Source organism: Podarcis vaucheri (assembly GCF_965113315.1).
Source record: "Podarcis vaucheri genome assembly, chromosome: Z".
NCBI classification, from domain to species: Eukaryota; Metazoa; Chordata; class Lepidosauria; order Squamata; family Lacertidae; genus Podarcis; species Podarcis vaucheri.
The window spans coordinates 6038352-6057767 of record NC_138758.1 but is presented as its reverse complement, the minus strand read 5'-3'; the positions used below and the strand labels follow the sequence as shown (position 1 = coordinate 6057767).

At 45.3% G+C, this 19416-nt stretch overlaps 1 protein-coding gene across 4 annotated transcripts in view; it reads left to right on the top strand.

Annotated features, from left to right (window-relative positions):
• Positions 1 to 19416, top strand: part of MCF2 (MCF.2 cell line derived transforming sequence) — a 77199-nt gene that overhangs the window by 9506 nt on the left and 48277 nt on the right. For 2 of the 4 annotated variants that reach the window (XM_082207191.1, XM_082207190.1), the window contains exons 2-4: positions 1938 to 2006; positions 2848 to 2962; positions 12276 to 12366. In XM_082207191.1, the coding sequence (XP_082063317.1) occupies positions 1938 to 2006; positions 2848 to 2962; positions 12276 to 12366 (275 nt within the window). Of the gene's footprint in view, positions 1 to 1937; positions 2007 to 2847; positions 2963 to 12275; positions 12367 to 18276; positions 18663 to 19416 lie in introns of those variants that run through there. The other 2 variants (XM_082207193.1, XM_082207192.1) reach the window with 2 other exon arrangements.

Genomic DNA, 19416 nt, shown 5'->3' with positions numbered 1-19416 from the left:
AGGAGCAGGAAGCCCTGATACTACCCATCTTGCTCTATCACTCACTGGTGGCAGCTCCCCAATACCTCTCAAAAAAGATGTTGCAAAGCTGGAAAAGGCTCAGAAAAGAACAGACCCAACCAGCATGGTCAGTAGTTGGGCTGAGAATTGCAGAAAGATTCAGATGCCAGTGTAGTCGACTTCCGTACACATATTTGGGGTGTGGCTGGGGAAAGGTCAGCTTGCCTTCCGCTGGCCCTGGCAATGAAGCCTGGGGAAGAGTTAAAGTACGGCATGCTCAGTTTCCTTCCCACGCACGCACGGTAAATCTTCACAAGAACCTTGCAAGGTACTTTGGCCAGAGGCAACTGATCTGAGGTTATCCAGTGATATTTCTAGGGATTTGGGCTGCCTGGGTCTAAGCTCAAATTTCTAGTCGTTGGGCTGTGTTCACAAAACATTCGCAAGGGCAATGTGAAAATGAAGCCACTGCAGACAGCAGTCCCAAGCTCCTTTCTTGTTGACTTGGGTGGAAACAGGGTGGTGTAGTGGTTAAGAGCGGTGGACTCGTAATCTGGTAAACCGGGTTTGCGTCCCCACTCCTCCACCTGCAGCTGCTGGGTGACCTTGGGCCAGTCACACTTCTCTGAAGTCTCTCAGCCTCACTCACCTCACAGAGTGTTTGTTGTGGGGGAGGAAGGGAAAGGAGAATGTTAGCCGCTTTGAGACTCCTTCAGGTAGTCATAAAACGGGATATCAAATCCAAACTACTACTACTACTACTACTACTACTCTTCTTCTTCTTCTTCTTCTTCTTCTTCTTCTTCTTCTTCTTCTTCTTCTTCTTTCCTGGGCACCCGAAAGAATCCGCAAACCAGCTCTTTCTCCCATTTCTGGGTTTCCTTGGTAGCGCTCTGGCCCTTTGACAAAGCCCTCGCCTGTTCCTTTTTTATAAATCACAATTGGGATTGTGTTCCACAAAGAGCAGTTGATTGGTATCGAGAAGAGTAATGAGTTTTTTAGGTGGCTAGACAGGTGTGTAGTATACCTGCTGTTTGCAAATGGTGTGGGCAGTTCTGGTGAGGGGCAGGGAAGATAAATAACAGGCAGCACTGAACCAGCCCTCCTTAAAAGGACATTAATTACTGCACATGCTGTGACTGTGACTCAAGAACATCACCTTCTCTGTAACCTTTTGCTGACCCTGTTCTTGCCCTGGTCTTGTTGTTCATAAAACCCAGGCTCAAAGTTTTAGCCCTCTGAAAGGATTTGTTGTGGGCTGCCTGCCTGCCTGCAGGTAGCTCTTTGCAGCACACTGACGGCCCGAAAGGAAGGAGGGCAAAAATCGTACCTCCTGGCCCTGCCTTGACTCATCTAGATGTTTTTCAAGCTGTGAACACATCTAGATGTGTACAGTACATAAGTTACGTGAACAATCTGGGATCCTGCAAAATGCAGGGTTGTTGATTGTGCAGAGTTGCATCAGCTCTGTTCGCAGGTTGAATGAACTCGAGGTTGTGTAGATGGACCTACTCCAGACTGACTTACAGATGTCAGCGATGAGATAGTTCCTTCCTTCAGGTTGACAATCCAAAACAATACACAACCAAAAGGAAAATGGATTGGGAGGGAGAAAAGCAAACTCAGACATGCTTCCTTAATTACAGAGTTATTGGAATGGCCAGCTGGAATGGGGGAGATATCACAGAGAGGATGATATCCTTTTCCATCAGGAGATGCTAGGGTTTGAGCCTGGGACCGTCTGCATCCAAAGCAGGTACTCTGCCAATGAGCTATGACTCTCCCACACGGAGGATATAGAAAGGGAAGAGCAGGCACTCGAGTCAATGGATGATGGAGATGCAGGAAGGAGAAGCCTGGAGAAAGTGGGATATAGATGTGACAGGTTCAAGCTACGCAATGATTAAGCCATGCATTTCATGTTCCTTTTTTGCCAGAGTCATCTCTTCCAACACGTGCAAAGGACATTGTTGAGGACTTGAAGAAAGAATTTGCATTTCTTTCTGGTGAGTATGGCAAGCTCTTCTTTGTCTCCCAAATACTTTTTTAGAGTGTGATATAAATAGGCAAAATTAAAGGAAACCCCACCCCACATTGCTGGGACCAGTTTGAGACTGAACAAGGGCTCTGCTGGGACCAGGGGTGGACAGTGCAGTTTGAGACGGAAGTGAAATGCAAGTCCACAGCAGTTAGCATAATAAATAAGGGCTCCATTTAGGTTAGTTTCATGGTCACATAGTAGTGTAGTTGGACCCCTTCATGATAGTCACAGCCATGCCCCCTTCAAAAAGTATTCAATAATCTTATCAATATATGGTAATAATAATTAGCGATGCAATTCAACAACCAGTGCAGATCTGCATTTGTTGCCCTTCAGCTAGAGCTATGCACGTACACGGGCAAATGATTAGGAGTGCTCCAGTGTCTTATTTCAGAGTGACTTGAGTTCTGTTTTACTTGAAGTCCCATTGCACATAAGCCCCTTGCATTCTCAGTGTTCCTAAACACTTAGCTCTGGAGCATGCAGAACAACTCCTCCTGGTCATTCTCCCCATGTTCTTTCTCCAGAGGGGCCCTTGGAGCCAGTCCTCAGGGGCTGCCTCATCTCATTCCAGACGAGCTCCAAGTAGCACCCAGGGTGAGAAGACTCCTTCTTTGTGGTGAAAAGGTCCCCTTGCATGCTGATTGGGCAGCTTTAAGATGCTGGAGACAGTGAACCTGCTGCAGAAATAGTAATGGGTCTTTGACCGTGACCCTGCCTCCCCCAGCAGGCACATGTGTTGAATGGTTTTAGCAGCTGGTTTAGGATGTCTGCTTATTCCCACCCAACCCTCTCTTCCAAACTAGGTGGAAGAGGGAAAGACAACGGCTGGATCATAACATTTCCTGAAAATTCTAATTTCAACCAAATGCCTGAAGAGGTTGTGACAAAAGTTTTGAGCTACTTAACTCGGATTCCAAGGTACCCATATTTCACTCTAGTGGGTGCTGTGCTGTTACATCAGCTTGATATTGTTATAGATTTAAGGGTGGGTGACTCCCCTAAACCCTATAAATTACCAAATGCTAGTATTTTGATTATTTGGGACATGAAGTGAGAATGCAAGCTGCAGAAGAATTCCTGTGGCTGAGCTATGTTCCTCAAGGAACAATAGAGAGCAACTGAGGGATATTAACAATGGGACGCGGGTGGCCCTGTGGTCTAAACTGTTGACCCTTGGGCTTGCCGATCAGAAGGATGGCAGTTCGAATCCCCATGACAGGGTGAGCTCCCGTTGCTCGGTCCCAGCTCCTGCCAACCTAGTAGTTCGAAAGCACGCCTAAAAGTGCAAGTAGATTAATAGGTAAATGGCGTTTCCATGTGCTGCTCTGGTGTTGGTGTTCCGTTACGCCAGAAGCGGCTTAGTCATGCTGGCCACATGACCTGGAAAAACTGTCTGCGGAGCGGACAAACGTCTGCTCCCTCGGCCAGTAAAGCGAGATGAGCACCACAACCCCAGAGTTGTTTGCGACTGGACTTAACTGTCAGGGGTCCCTTTACATTTTAACAATACAAGAGATGGTGTTCCCCCTTGCCCTGAGGTGTGAACAGAGACTGGGGATTTAGAAGGTTGCCAGGGTGACTGTTCTGGGAGCAAGGAGGAGGAAGAGGAGCTGAGATCAATGCTGGGCAGGTTGCCTGAAGGTTGCTTGCACTGCTGTGGGGGTACCAACCCCTCTTGAAAGGGCCAGGCTGTAAGATCTGGACTCCCTCCATGCAGACTGAAGGTGTAAACAGGTGAATAAACAAACCATATTTCTTAAAGCCATGGCATGTCTCCACCATGTCTTCCTTAGGCTGAGAGACAGAGGCTGGCTTAGGTTTTTGCAAGGATGAAAGGTATATATTCGTGGAGGGGGCATGCAGACTACTGTGGCGCACTGGAGAATCAGCATAATAAAAAAGCAGATAGTTGCCTGTTGCTTACTTTGACAAACTATGTCAGCACCAGAATCATAAACAGCAGTGTTGCTGCATCAATAACCAAGATAAAAAACTTGCAGCTTTTTTTTCCGGTGGGGGGCACGACATAGTTATGTATTAGGAGCATGTTTTGCAAATACAATTCCCAGCATCTCCAGTTGGGAAAAAAAAATCTGGTGGAAAGTAATAACTGAGCTATGTTCCCTGAGGTTTAGAAACTTGGCAAAGGGCAGGCGATTGTTTAAAAATGAAACAGAGATTCTGTGCATCCTTCCCTTAAATGCGTGCTGGATTTAAAAACAGCAACGCACATGCACAATCCTGGAGGTCCAAATAACAGCATACATATCATGTTCACTAGTTTCATTTGCAAATGTTTGTTCTGGAACCTAATAATTAAACACTTGTTGGTTTAATTCACCTGTGTCAACCTTCAACGCTGTGCTGCCGGGAAGTAAGAAGAACTGGGGAAAGGAAGAGAAAAAACGTTAACTGTGATCAAGTTACTAATAAAATAAATCAGTCTACCTTGGTACCTGCCCAGCAGGTTGGGTTGTATATTCAGTGCAGTAATGAGGTGCTCAGAACTTTGTTTTATGGGCAGGAGGCTCACTTCTGGACTTAATGGCTTTATGTTTCTCTAGAGGGCAATGTGTATTTCTTCCCTTACTTGACCTGAGTCTCCTGTTTCAATGGGATTGTTTTAGCACATATTTTAATTGCAGATGTTTTTTATTTATTTCTTTTTAATTAATGGGATTCCCCCACCCACCCCTTTTGTATCTTAGTGGTTGACGTTTATATTTGAATGTTTGTGTAATTGGTTTTTTATCCTCGTAAGCTGCTTAGAAGCTTATTGCGGCATTAAGTGGTATATAAATTAATAAACAGTAATACTTGCGGTCAGTCTGACATTTTACCACACTTGGGGATCCTCCTGCTCAGTGGTGCCCTGGATGTTTGCCCAAAAAAACCTAACTTGATGGCACCACTCTTTGTTGGAGAGTTTAAGTGCCATTTGCCTGTATGTGGTCAGTAAATGAATCTAGCATTAACTGCTCTGAGTTTGATGGTATCTGCAGGTTCATTGCTGAAGTCAGAGAATGAATATTGGGCCTCAGCCACTGTTAAAAAATCTCAATGCACCCCTTGACTTGAAAAAGCTGGCAACTCCTGGTCTAGGTGTGCCATTTATTAACTGATGCACTATACATTTTTGTAAACTGATGTGGAATTTAGTAAAATGGCAGTCAAAAAGGACTCCCACAAGTCGACGGTGATGGTAACTATGCCTAGATGCGCCGAAAAAAGGATATTAGACAAACTCATGGTTGCCACAACAGTCAAATGGACCTTATGTTCAGAAGCACTGCACCCACAAGTATTGTGCACCGGGAGCAACAAACAGGGGAAGGGATCTTGTCTTAATGAGAAAAACATCCGTTTTTGAGAAGCAAAACAGTGTTAGCAAAGTCATGTAAATAACGCAGGTGGAGACAGAAGAAATCCTTGTAACCCTTTACCAAGGAAAATGAGCAAAATAGTGTGCAATTTGAGGATAAATAAATGAGAAAAATGTGCATAATTTGAAGAGAGGTTTTTATCTATTTTACTTCAAGGCCTTGTATATAGCAGGGAGACATTCAGCAAAATTAGCTGGTGTGGGGAAGGGAGGAAGACTCTCAGAACTGCACAGCCAATCAGAGCATGTGGCATCTTAGCAAACATCATGCCACTCTGCCCAGTTGCTAAGCAGCATCTCTGCCTGCCCCACCCATGGCTAGCAGAATTATCCTTTAAGCAGGGAGTTCTGAAGAGTGAGTACTTCCACACTATAGGATCAATTTCATATGAAGGTGGAACAAGTATCATGTGGCACCAGTTCCACAGATCAAAGCAGCCAAGGGGGCATATACAGTGGTACCTCGGGTTACATACGCTTCAGGTTACAGACTCCGCTAACCCAGAGATAGTACCTCGGGTTAAGAACTTTGCTTCAGGATGAGAACAGAAGTCGTGTGGCGGCGGCAGCGGGAGGTCCCATTAGCTAAAGTGGTGCTTCAGGTTAAGAACAGTTTCAGGTTGGGGACTTCCGGGTTGGCGCCTCTGGCAATGGCGGATTTCCTCTGATCGGGAGGAATCCGCTCTGTGGAAAACAGGGTCTGAACCGCCACGGCGAGGCGGAGACCCATCAAAAACCACAGACGGGAGAAGCCTGTGGACGTGGGATTCGGCCGGTACCTTTGCGCCTCCCCTACTCGCGGGGAAACCCAATTACGGGGTTCCGGAGCGACGTGGGGTGAGTGGCGCGGTGCCTTGAATTGACTGCTTCTTTCACAGAGTGAAGCCGCATTGCTGTTGCCGGAGAGCGCTGACTTTTTAAGCTTTGGAGCTTAAATAACTGTCCGTGAGTAGAACGGAAAATTGGAATAAGAAATTTCTTTTAATTTGGCACTGAAGCGGAAAGGCATAAACAGGAAGTCTGCCTTCCGCTTTTTGTATATAGATTGAAGCAAAGACATGGCAAGCTAGAGCTTAGAAAATCGTTTGTAAAGGATCAATTTTCATCATTTAAAATTACTGAACCCCCCTTGGAAGCAGGAGAAGAGGGGGGAATTTTTTTTCTGGACTGATTAAATTTGCAGAAGACAAGTAAAGAAAAGCAATTCTCCATCATCCTGAACCTGGGAGCGGGGTGTCAGGACAGACGTCTTCGGGAAGTTCATTGACTATAGACAAACGTTTTTGACAGATAGTTAAAAGAAGAGAAACATATTGATTCCATTGTTCCCCTTTGCATCTAAAAGGAACAAAATATTGACAAAATATCTGAAAAAGGAAACTTTGTTGTTAGATTTGCTTGTAAAAAAAAAAGAGAAAGAGAGAGATGGATACAAATAGAAGCTTTTCCCCCTAGAGGGAGCTTGTGAAACTGTTATTAAATTCAAACTGGGGAGCTTTGCAGCTGCAATAGATTAAGATCGTGGGAACAGACTCTGACCTTCAACAAGAATGTACTCGGAGGCTCTGGTGTTGGCCTTTTGTAAGACAAGTGCTTTATTGGAACAGTTACATGAGAAGATGGATTTGATGACTGTTGGGATCGGAAAGTTTGGACAGGCAGTGGGTACTTATTTAGAACCCACTCAAGAATTAACTCAGGAGTGTGCTTTGACAGATCAGATGAGGGAGGAGGTTGTTGCTGGACCTAGTGAGGCAGAGATGGAGGGAACTGTGGCCCAGCAGGAACATGAGTTGTTGGACTTGACGAATGAACCTAGAGAAAGCCAGATTTGGAGAGACAGAGTTCTGTTCGGCTTGGAGATGGGGGGCTGGATAGACCCCCCTATGCAGGGATGCTTTGACCTTTCAAGTCTGGCTTTGGGCCGGGAGGCGTTCGGAGTTGTGCGGGCCCTTAACTTTGGAGGGACTTTGAAACATGCTTTTAAATACCACATGGAGTTCAGTGTTGACTTTGGAAAAGGGGCTGATCTGTCGAGAAGGGACAAAAACATTGCCAAGCTGGAGTCTCCCCGAGCGAAAGGAGCAGAAGACAAAGTAAAGCACAGGTATAAATATGAAGAAGATCTGCGGATGGGACATGGAAGAGATCCAAGGGCCTCGGATATAAGGTTACCAGGTTGGACTAGATGGATGGGATAGAAAGGACTGACAAAACCCGAGACCAGGAGAAAGAGACGTTGGATGAAGATTGGAAGAAAGTTTTAAACAAATTATTTAGGAAAATCTTGTAAAAGTAAAGAGTATTAGAAAAATGTTGGAATGAAATTATTTGGCTTAGCAGAAATGTTAAAAAGAATTATGTAAGAATATGTCATGGTTAAGAGAATTTGGTATAAATAAGATTTAAGTTTTAAGTTTTAGGGCCTTTTATGGTAAGATAAGGTTAAAATAGATTAAGGTAATTTAATGACAGAATATTATGAAAGATGGAAAGGATTTGCTGAGATAATTAACAACTAGAATACAAAAAAGGGAGGTGTGAGGAGGTCGATGAAACAAGGTAATGACAGTTAATGATTTGGGAATATTGGATTTGTTTTTAAATTTTTTGTCTATTTTTGCCTTTTGCTTTTGATGTATTATGTGTTTTGTTTTTCTCTCTTTTTGATCTTGTTTTTTTTATTGATTCATATTGTTTAAATGCTACTTTCCCCCCTTTTTTCTCTTCTTTGTTTCTTTGTAATCTTAAAATTCTCAATAAATATTATTTATATATAAAAAAAGAACAGTTTCAGGTTAACAACGGACCTCCAGAATGAATTAAGTTCTTAACCCGAGGTCCTGGGGGAAAGGTGATCTTGCAAATAAACTAGCCCTAAGCTGTTAAGGGCTTTATAGACTAATTATGATATTTTTGTTATTTAGGTATTTAGTTATTGCATTTATATCCCACTTTTCCTCCAAGGAGCTCAAGGAGGCATGCCTAGTTCTCCCCCCTCCTCATTTAATCCCCACAAGAACCCTGTGAGGCACATTTGGCTGAGAAGCAGGGACTGGCCCAAGGTCACCCAGGGAGCTGCATGGCTGAGCAGGGATTTGAACCCTGTTCTTGCAGGTGCTAGTATGACACTCTAAGCCAGGGGTCAGCAAACTCTTTCAGCAGGGGGCCAGTCCACTGTCCCTCAGACCTTGTGGGGGGCCGGACTGTATTTTTTTTTTGGGGGGGAATGAATGAATTCCTATGCCCCATAAATTACCCAGAGATGCATTTTAAATAAAAGGACACATTCTATTTATCTAAAAACACGCTGATTCCTAGACCATCCGTGGGCCGGATTTAGAAGTCGATTGGGCCAAATTTGGCCCCCAGGCCTTAGGTTGCCTACCCATGCTCTAAGCAATGCACCACAGTGAGGTTGGCCTGGGAGCAAACAGGCAATAGTGAAGGTGCTGCAAAGCAAAGGTGCCACATGCTGGCAGGGTCTCATTCCTGCCAGCAATCATTTCCTCAGAATTCCACGCTAGCTGCAGCTTCCAGGTCAAGCGCAAAGGGAAGCACCACCTAATAATACAAAGTAATAATGTTAATGCAGCACATCCTGGCCATTTTCAGAAGGGAAGTTGAACAGAGCATACTGTTGGTTACAGTGGTTGAACTGCCAGTGGAACAGCTGAGCTCGATTTGAACTCTGTGCCCACTTCGTCTCTTTGCTGCAGCTTCAGATATATAATCCTTCCCACTCACTGAGCCCAGCCACTTCCTAGAATTCCTGCAAGATACAAAAATTGCAGTCTCTTCCCACCTGTCCAAAACCCCTGAGGGTTTTTTTTGGGGGAGTTTCATCCAGAGGTGTGTTGCCACCAATCTCGTGTGTGAACTGAAGGTTGCCGTTTCCAAAGATGAAAGTGCAACCCAGCGAACGAGTCATTGCAGAGTTGCTCCACCTTATTAAGGCACTTTAGGGCTGTTCCCAGTATTGCTTAGAGAGGGAACGCCCTAGCAGATAGCAGTCCGCCACCCACCACACCCTAGACAGCAAGGGTGGCAGCACCATGAAATCATGGGAGCAACCAGTGAGAGATCTGCAAAGCAGAAATTTGCCTAACCAGGATCACAGTGGCCTGTTTCTCTGGGTGTGTGTGTTTTTACTTCCTTTCAGCTGGCTGGGTGCTGATTGATACAGGAATATAATCTATAGAGACTAGGGATGGGGAAAGAATTCCTTTGGCCTGCTTTGCGCAATGGACCAACCTGCTCTGACATTCCCAGACTCGCTATCTGATCGGAATGCAACTCCCACTTGGATTGCTCCCTTTTCTGGATTTTGCAGTGTGCACAAAAATAATAATGCATATTTTATGTAAAAAAGATTAATATTGCATTGTTTTATACTGGTGAATGCATCAAAAAGTATGCATTTTATCTACTGTTTCATGAAATTTATATACCACTGGAAAGGAAGGGATTTACTCTTAAGCTTATCCTCAATATCCAACTTTCCTCTCCCTCTTAATAACATTTTTGTACGTGGTTTCTTTTTCCATTTATGCACGCTTTCTCCTAATATTTGCATTCTTGTCCACATTATTTTTGTGTGTGTGTTAGAGAAGCATGTGTTTCAATTCAGTACAGGTTTAGTATGAATTTGGTAGGTTCTCTTTAAAATGCAAACTGTACTGAATCTCACCCTGCTGCAAGTCTTGCAGCATCAGATTCTGGTAAGCCATTGCTAGGGCGTGTGCCCGCCTTTGTTTCTCCGCCTTTTCTTTTTCCTGTCCTGCCCCACTCTTCTCTTTCAGTGGCTTTGATCCTAGAAAACAAGTATGGAATTGACCAAAATCTTGCAACGTGCCTTGGAATTTGCAGCCTGATCTCCAGGCAATGTTATTTGCCAAGTGTATTCTGCCATGCAAACCTCTCATTAACAGTGTGATGAGTAGATTCAGAGCGGGTTCCCCTAAATTATAGTCTTGAAGAACATGAATTAGTAATTGAGTCAGGCAAGGTTAGGGCACGTGCGATTAGGTTTTTGCATGCGGTTCTGTGGTTTTGCCGGGAGAAGAAAGACTTGTGCAACAGAGAAAAAAGAATCCACCTTATTCCCGATAAATAGCACGTGCTCCAAGTATCCCCGTCTACTATCAGTTTCAGTTCTCTGGTCCCTGTCCCTGGTAAACCAGTTTCTCCTTTGTGCCCATAGGTGTTTTTTTTGCTTTTGCTGCTTCTTTAAATATTGTCAGCTGCAATATTATTTACTGCATTATATGCCACCTTTCCCCCACACAAGGAGCTCAATACATGGTTCTCCTTCCACTTTCATCCCCACAACGACCCTGTGAAGTAGGTTAGTCTAAGTGATGGTGACTGGCCCAAGGTCACCCAGTGAGCCTCATGGCCGAGAGAGGATTTGAACCCAGGTCTCCCAGGTCATAATCCAGCACTCTAACCATTACACCACACTGAGGCTCATGCCAGTCCCCTCTCTTGGGTTTAGGGGTGGAGAAGAAATTCACTTCAGTTTGTATTTAAAGGCAAATGTGCCTAACTTGCACTTTCTGAAACAGTATGTGAACCAAGGCACAGCCACTCCCCTTTTTTAAAATCAAATCAAAATGTGCCGAATTTTGTAATTATATGTTGGGTTTTTTTATATATACTAAACTTATACCCTGCCCTTTCTGTCAAAAGAGCATTGGGCGGCAGACAGATGTAAAAACAAAAGCATTATAATGTAATTGAAGCAATCTAAGAACGATTACAGTTAAAAGGATCTAAAAGCTGTTTCGTTTTAAACCATATTAGCAGTTAAAAACACTGTTCCATCCAATGATCTTTGGGTTGCAAGGGACAGGATTCTTCAGCCTCCTAGGTGAACAGGAATGCTTTCAAATTCCTCCTGAAAGTTAATCATGATGGAGACAGGTGCACTTCACTAGTGAAGGCATTCCACAACCAGGGAGCCACTCCTGTAAAGGCTGTGTCACGGTTCTGCACCAGTGGGCCAGCCCTCAGTGGCAGCACTGCAAAAAGGCCTCCCTAGCCAATTGTAGGGTCCAGGATGGTTGGAACTGGGGAAGGTGCTACTTTAGGTACAGTACCTGGCTCCCAGTCAAGTAACGTGTACATAAAATGCATATATTATGGGGAGTTTCTGATTTGTAAAAATATGTGTTTCGGGTGCAAAGCTGCATACAAAAATGGGTATATTATGGGAGTTTCAAACTGCAATGCCAGTGACTTTTCATGAGGACTTTAAAAACAACATTGCAACCTGATTCGGATATGTGGAGAACTGAACTTAAGAACCAGAAAAATGAGCCACTTGGTTCGTCATATTTGCCCATCCATATTCCTGGTGGACCTGGGTGGTACGTGACTGTAGAAACCTTCAGCTGACATGCCCTGCCAGTGTGACTTTTCAAGGGTGAGCTTTTAACCCACAATAGGAATGGATGTTTGTGTATTGAAAGCTATTTTTTTAAAAAAAAATAATGTAGGAAGAAGAAGAAGAAGAGTTTGGATTTGATATCCCGCCTTATCACTACCAAAAGGAGTCTCAAAGCGGCTCACATTCTCCTTTCCCTTCCTCCCCCACAACAAACACTCTGTGAGGTGAGTGGGGCTGAGAGACTTCAGAGAAGTGTGACTAGCCCAAGGTTACCCAGCAGCTGCAGGTGGAGGAGTGGGGAAGCGAACCCGGTTTCCCAGATTACGAGTCTACCGCTTTTAACCACTACACCATACTGGATTTAGATCCAGGAAGCCCAGTTGTGAACTTTTGGTGTGGATGTGAATGGCACAGCTCTGTTCCCTGCTTCTTCTTTATTTATTTTTTTTATGTTCCAGCCAACGTGAATTGGACACCAAATTTATCCTAATCCTGGACAGAAGGTTGGATACATGGACGTCTGTCAAAATGACTCTGCAAAGAATAGCAGTAAGTTCTTCTGTGGTGGGGTGGGCACAAGGGGAGTGTCATTATCTGCCCAAGGACCATAATTCCTTTGTGGATAACCTTCCAGGGGACAAACGCCAGTGGTGGGAGGAGCCAGAAATGGGCAGGGCTAGAGGCAGAAGTGGGTGGACCAATGGCTGTGACTCTTACCAGGAGAGCAGGTTGCATTTCGGCCAGGCAGAAGCCAGAGGTTTCTGCACACACAAACACACACACTGTCTCTCTCTCTCACACACTTCCCAAGACACCCTCCATCCAGGTAAAGAAGTAGTGTTACCACAGTTCTATTACACATTCCAGCCACGCAAAATCATTGGAGGAGGATACTAAAGAGGTTATTCCCCAGGGACAGTTCTGAGGACTGGTTCCCCAATTCCAGGGGTGTTGGGCAGGGGAAGGGGAGTTGGGGGGCTGACCACCATTGGGGGAGAAGGCCTAGGTGTTTGGTCTTGTTCTAGCCTTAGTGAGCTCTACCAGAAGGTGACATATCCACTAAGCTCTTTGGTTTGGTGGTGCTGGTGCTGAATTCCAGATCAGTCCATAATAAAACAATGCTCATTCATAATTTGAGTGGGCTGATCTGGCTTGGGTGAGTGAGCTGGGTGGGCCTGACCTTACCCAGCTCTGTCCACCTGGATTTTCAGTGCTGCAGCAATCTAGACTAGGGAGTCAAGGCAGGGGGGGTTGGTTATTGCCCATACAGACACCATTTCCTCAACCAGGGAGGTTCTTGACCTTGGGATGGGATTAGAAGGTCAGCACTTGAGGCTGGGCCAGAGAGTTGGGGGTGCCCCTCAACCCCTTCTCTTCCTGCCTTACCAGATTTAGCAGAAGGTGGTTGACCATTTGGGCCCAGAGTGTGGTTAATGCTTTGCTGCATGAAGGGGTGGTCTCTGCTGCACTATAGTCCACTGTATATAATAAACACCTAACTACAAGTTCCTGGTTCCTGCTTCGTCCATCCTGTCTGTAGCCAAGTTGCCAGTTGCTTCAGTGGACTGCGTATACTCTGCTAGGTCTGGCTAAGATCCTGCAACTAGTCAGAAAGTTGCGAAACACCAATAGGTTTTGCCAGTATAACCTTTGCAGAAAATAGGGCAGGGGGAGTGTGACCTTGATCTCTCTTCAGCACTTGATACCATTGGCCATAGTATCCTCCTGGACCATTTCTGGGAAATGAGAACTGGGCGGTGTGTTTGGGGGGCCCTGGGCTGCCCAGATGACAAGACTCACCTTTTTAGAAAGGCTTTGGAAGTAAACCTCAAGGAAAATTCCATACCCGCTGCCTGTCAGGGCAGGTGTCACGAGTAAGTCAGCAATAACTCACACAGTAGCGAGTGAAGTTAACTCTTTATTCAAATAAGAGAAGTTCGGGGAAATTAAAAAACACACACCATTTTATAAGTTGTATGAACTTGTTTCTCCGTTTGATTCTTTTACATGGTTTTGCATGTTTTGTGGTATTTTATGCATTGTGATTTGCTGTGGTTTTTATTTATTATCATCTAGTAATTCTTTATTGTAACTGATAAGTGTTATTATTTGTGGATATTTAATTTTACTGTTTACTATTATATTCTAATGGATTATTGAAAATTGCTTTATTTGATATAATTTGTTTATTTTAAAGTTATTGTGGCTTTCTTTTATTGGATCAGATTATTATTATTTTTTTTTATAATCATATTTATTAAAATTTCCAATAATAACAGAATAGGAAAATAAGAAAGATAAAGGAAAGAAAGAAAAAGAGAAACTAACTTAGACCCTTCTTTTCATAACCTTCTTTCTGGGACTTCCTCCTTCCCCTCCCGATTGTATTCCCCTTTATCTAAGTTGGTTCCACAAGTTCTCATCCCCAATTAAACCTAATATATTATACTCATAAACCAATTTAAATTTACACCATCTTAGCATCACTCCTCGTCTTATAATAGAACAAAATTTTCCCCAAGATCCGCTCTCATTTCTTCCACGAGTTCCCCCTTTCTAAAAAAAAGAAAAAACAGAAACGTAAAATATCAAAGTTATAAAGAATATAAGATAGAAAGTATAGAGAAATTCAAAAAGTTGGTTACAAAGCCTTTGGATTCTAAGGTTCCCCCTCCCTTCCCCGGTTTTGATTCCCCATGTCCATTTGTCTGTATGTTGTCGGCCTGGAGATCTTAAGTCCACAGCCAAATTTATCTCAGTCCATCATGCTGTTTTCTTCGGATTTGATTGTCTTAATGATGTTTAACGTCGAAAATCCAATCTAATAGAGGCCTTTAATTTTCTTTAATCTTTTGTTGCTCCTCCCATTATTCTTTCCGTGTCGTATTCAGTCATCTACTCTTTTATTTCTTGGTTTCTCAGGTTTCTGTCTTGTTCAGCTGTCAAAACATTCTTGTTCCAAAATTTAACGTCTCTACAGAGGTTTGTTATTCAGGGACACAGACTTACGTCCAGTTCCTTTCTTGCTTCAATAGAAGATTCTATTGTGTTATAGTCACCTCTGTAGACAAAATAATATTTCAGTTCTGCAGCTTTCCCAGGAGATAAGACCTTTACACATCCCAGAGTAGTTTTCCACATACGACACTTGTAATGTCCCGAATCCCCTCTAGAGGGATTACAATAACTTTGTATCCTCTAATCCAAAAGTCAATTTGTTGTTTCTTTTTCCCGACAGTTTATATCCATATTTATATCAAATTGTAACAAAATTAACCAGCAAAGAACTTGTAGCAAAGTCCTCTTTATAATTTCCAGTTTTGACAGCTCCTTTGACAGCTGTCAAAATCTCCATCTCTCTTCGCCAGGCTGTCCGAATCGCCCCGGTTCCCAGGGGGGGGGGTTGCTTTTTCCTCACCCTCGACTCCTCTCCTCCAGCACAGTTCTTATAATTCACATCGTGGAGTTGGTAATTTTTATCATCAATAAGCTTCTGAATAGATCTTGGTTTCTCAGTCCTTGTTTTAGCATGTTTACAATCAGGGAGGGGACTGACTTCCTTTTTTGGATCCCCTCCCGCTCGTGCCAAATCCGGAAAAAATTTTCTTTTTTCCTCCTTTTAAACCCGGTTGCCCAATTACTCACGGGTTGTTGATCAATTGTCCGAATTTCCTTTGGAAGAAGCCAGCGCTCTCCGCCGAATGGCATGCGGCTGCGCCCGGCAGGGGAAGCGGAGGACTCAAAGCACCACGCTACTCCCCGGCGCCCGATCCGTAGCCTTTAAAAAGGCTCTTTCACAAGCCGGGAGAGCGATAACGGTGCCAGCCGAGTCACCATGTCCACGGGATCCGTTCCCGTGGTTTCTAAGGGTCCCCGCGTCGCCGGCGCGGTAGGACCCAGCCCCTGCCGAGCAGACTCCCTCCGGAGCTCGGAGGGAGTCCGCCATTCGGCGATGGCGCCAACCCGGAAGTCCTTCTGGATCAGATTATTATTATGTATGTGATCTTTGCTGTCTATTTTATTGTTTCTTCAGCTTGTAAACCGTCACGTTCATAGTAATATAGAAAGGCGGTATTACAAACTAAAAGTGAAATGAAAAATGAAAATAAACAAAAGAGCCCAGGAGGCCAGACCTAGTGAGCAAAGCAACTCATCCCAGTAGTTCTTACCCCAATGAGGCAGTTGCAAGGACTGAAGATCCCTGCTTTCCCACAGTTCTCTAAGTCTTCTCCCCTGTTTCCTTCCCAAGCAATCTGAGACTCCTTCATCTTACCTTTCTTTGATCCGCCCTCTTCACACCTCTTTGGATTCTGGAAGACCAGAAGAGAGGGGAGCTGGTCACCGCAGGATGGGGAGACACCCAGGCTTCCTCACCAGCCTGCCTTATCTCTGCCACTTGGCCCTTGCCTCTGCTTCTGATTATGGACTGCTGTCTGCCACAGTCTCTTCCTGCTCACTAAACCCTGTTATCTCTTCAGCTTGTGACACCTCTTCACAATCTGCTCCCTCTTCTCCTTCTGACTACTCATCACCATCCCACCGCCAATCCCTCTGAGCCTTCTTCCCTTAGGGGTTCCCCAGCTGGTGCCTCCAACCACCCCTCTGCATCCAGCCAGTCCATGACGCTGCCTTGCAGGATATCTTTGGGAGCTGAAAAGGCTCAGGAGTAAACCCTATGCAAATCCATAGTGCAGTCCCTAAGATGGTTGGATGGCGCCTTGTATGCCTCTTTCTGGCAACTCCTGCAGCCAAGCTGGTGCCAAATGTATTGCTCTGCTTTCCTTTGGACCACATCAGCAAGGCTGAGAGGGGAGTCTTGTTGTCTAGGCAGCCCAGGACCTCCATACGCACTGCCCAGTCTAGAGCCCTGGAGAGGTCACCCATCTCTGCAGCCACAACCATCTCAAGACGGATGGATGCCAACAACAGCAGCATCTGACAATGGATTGTATAACATAGCCATTGTGGCCATTGATAGCCCTTTTCTCCATTATTTTGACTGCCCCCCCTTTAAAGGTGTCTAGGTTGCTGCCCTTCTCTGCATCTTGTGGCAGCAAGTTCCATAGTTTAAACTAACGCACTGTAGCTATTGATAGAACATAGGTAAAGGTAAAGAGGGACGCGGGTGGCGCTGTGGGTTAAAGCCTCAGCGCCTAGGGCTTGCCGATCGAAAGGTCGGCGGTTCGAATCCCCGCGGCGGGGTGCGCTCCCGCTGCTCGGTCCCAGCGCCTGCCAACCTAGCAGTTCGAAAGCACCCCCGGGTGCAAGTAGATAAATAGGTACCGCTTACCAGCGGGAAGGTAAACGGCGTTCCGTGTGCTGCGCTGGCTCGCCAGATGCAGCTTTGTCACACTGGCCACGTGACCCGGAAGTGTCTCCGGACAGCGCTGGCCCCCGGCCTATAGATGTGAGATGGGCGCACAAACCCCAGAGTCTGTCAAGACTGGCCCGTTCGGGCAGGGGTACCTTTACCTTTACCTTTAAAGGTAAAGGGGGCCCTGACCATTAGGTCCAGTCATGACCGACTCTGGGGTTGCGGCGCTCATCTCGCTTTATTGGCTGAGGGAGCCGGTGTATAGCTTCCGGGTCATGTGGCCAGCATGACTAAGCTGCTTCTGGTGAACCAGAGCAGCGCATGGAAACACCGTTTACCTTCCTGCCAGAGCGCTACCTATTTATCTACTTGCACTTTGACGTGCTTTCGAACTGCTAGGTTGGCAGGAGCAGGGACTGAGCAACGGGAGCTCACCCTGTCGTGTGGATTCAAACCCCCGACCTTCTGATCGGCAAGTCCTAGCCTCTGTGGTTTAACCCACAGCGCCACCCGCGACCCCTTGATAGAATATAAGTTGTAGTTATTGATATAACTTTTGCAGAGTTCTGCTGCATCAGGCCAAAGGGGAATCTTGTCTAGCATCCTGTTCTCACAGTGGCCACCTGGATACTCCTTATAGGAAGCCTGCAAGCAGAATCTGAGCACAGCAGCACTCCTCCCCTACTTGTGATTCCCAGAACCTGGGATCCAGAGGCATGGCACATCTGGCAGTAGAAGGATAGCATAGCCATCCTGGCTAGTAGCCTAAAACACCTCAGGGGCATGTGATCTGCTCTCTTCACCAGGGCACATCCGTAGCAGCCAGCAGCAAAAATGGAGACCATATCAAAGTTACCAAATGGCCCAGCTATCCCTATTCCTCTCCCTCTCTGTCTCTGTATTAGTTGTCCAGGAGCTATCAGCCATCAAAGCATTATTTGTTTCTCATCTGTGGGAAAGCTTTGAGGGAGGGGGGAAACACCGGAAAGGATGCTCACTAGAGTCTTAACACTGCTCCGGAGTGTGTTGCTGCTGTGAGCTATAAATGGCAATATATACGTCTTCAAACTTTTGCATTCCACCTTAAAAATCTATAGCTGTTCTTGGCCACTGAGTCTCTCCTCGCACTCCCCCCCCCCTTCTTGCCGGCTAGCACAGCCAACAGCCATTCATAGTTTTGGCACCCTTGCCTGCTCTGCTTTAGCCAGAGGAGAGGACCAGGTCATCTGCCAGTCAGTTTTGCGTTTGCGAATGAATAGATTATGGGAACATGTATCAACGCCACCCATGCAACTGACATGAGTGAGGAGGCTGCTCTGTGTGTTCTGTTCAGCAATGCCTTGGTACGAAGAGAAGCAGTAGTGCAGGCGGCTGGCTACCCCCGGCGATTTTTAAACACCTCACGAGATCCACGGGTCTTATTTCACTGATGCCGCATTGACATTTGGGCAAGGTAGCCAGTTCCTGTCTTGCAAGGGAGATGGCCGAGGCGAATCCCCCAGGAGGCAAGATGAGGGGAAGAAGGAATGCGGTAAGGACTCTGTCTGCCTGCAGTCTTTCTCCTTTTTTTTTTTTTTGCAAAGCAGATTTCTAAGTTCAAATGCAGCCTTGATGCAGCACTAGCATCCAGCCTAGCTAGCAGTGCAGCATTCTAGGACAAACTGCTGAACACAGCGCTTGGAAAATTAAAGGGGGGGGCGAGGGAAAGGATGATGCTTGGGCAGTATTTACTGCATTTTCCGTAATTGTCCAAAACACCTGTCCACACTGATGAAGCAAGGTTGGCACCAGTTTTAAACAGAGCTCCTAAGTCTGGGTGTCTCTCTGTCTGAGAGATGTGGGGGACTTCAGAACCCCTTTATTGCATCATACATATGCATCATGCATATATATATTCCTCGGTCTTTGAAGGCAGAAAGAGGAAATCAGGCAGAAATATTTCATTCTTTGTGGAGCCTCCTGTAGGGCCTGTAAAGAAATAGGCCATGCTTTTTGAAATCAGCTACTCCTAGAATGCCAGCCTTGAACACTTTCCCTTCTGTCAGGGACAGCCCTGATCTTTTACCTGCACTTAATAAAACCATTGTTTCTAATTTTTTAGCATTTTTGCAGAGGGAGGGGGAAACTCCTTTGAACTCTTCTGTTAGCCAGTACAGATGCATGTTCTTCTTGCTCTCTAAAACTTATGCTGGTCAGTTCTACCACACATGCATGCAAATGCGTTTGTGCATGGATGCAAAGTGTAGCATAGTGTACTCTTTCAATTCCCCTTCCTCTCCACCTCC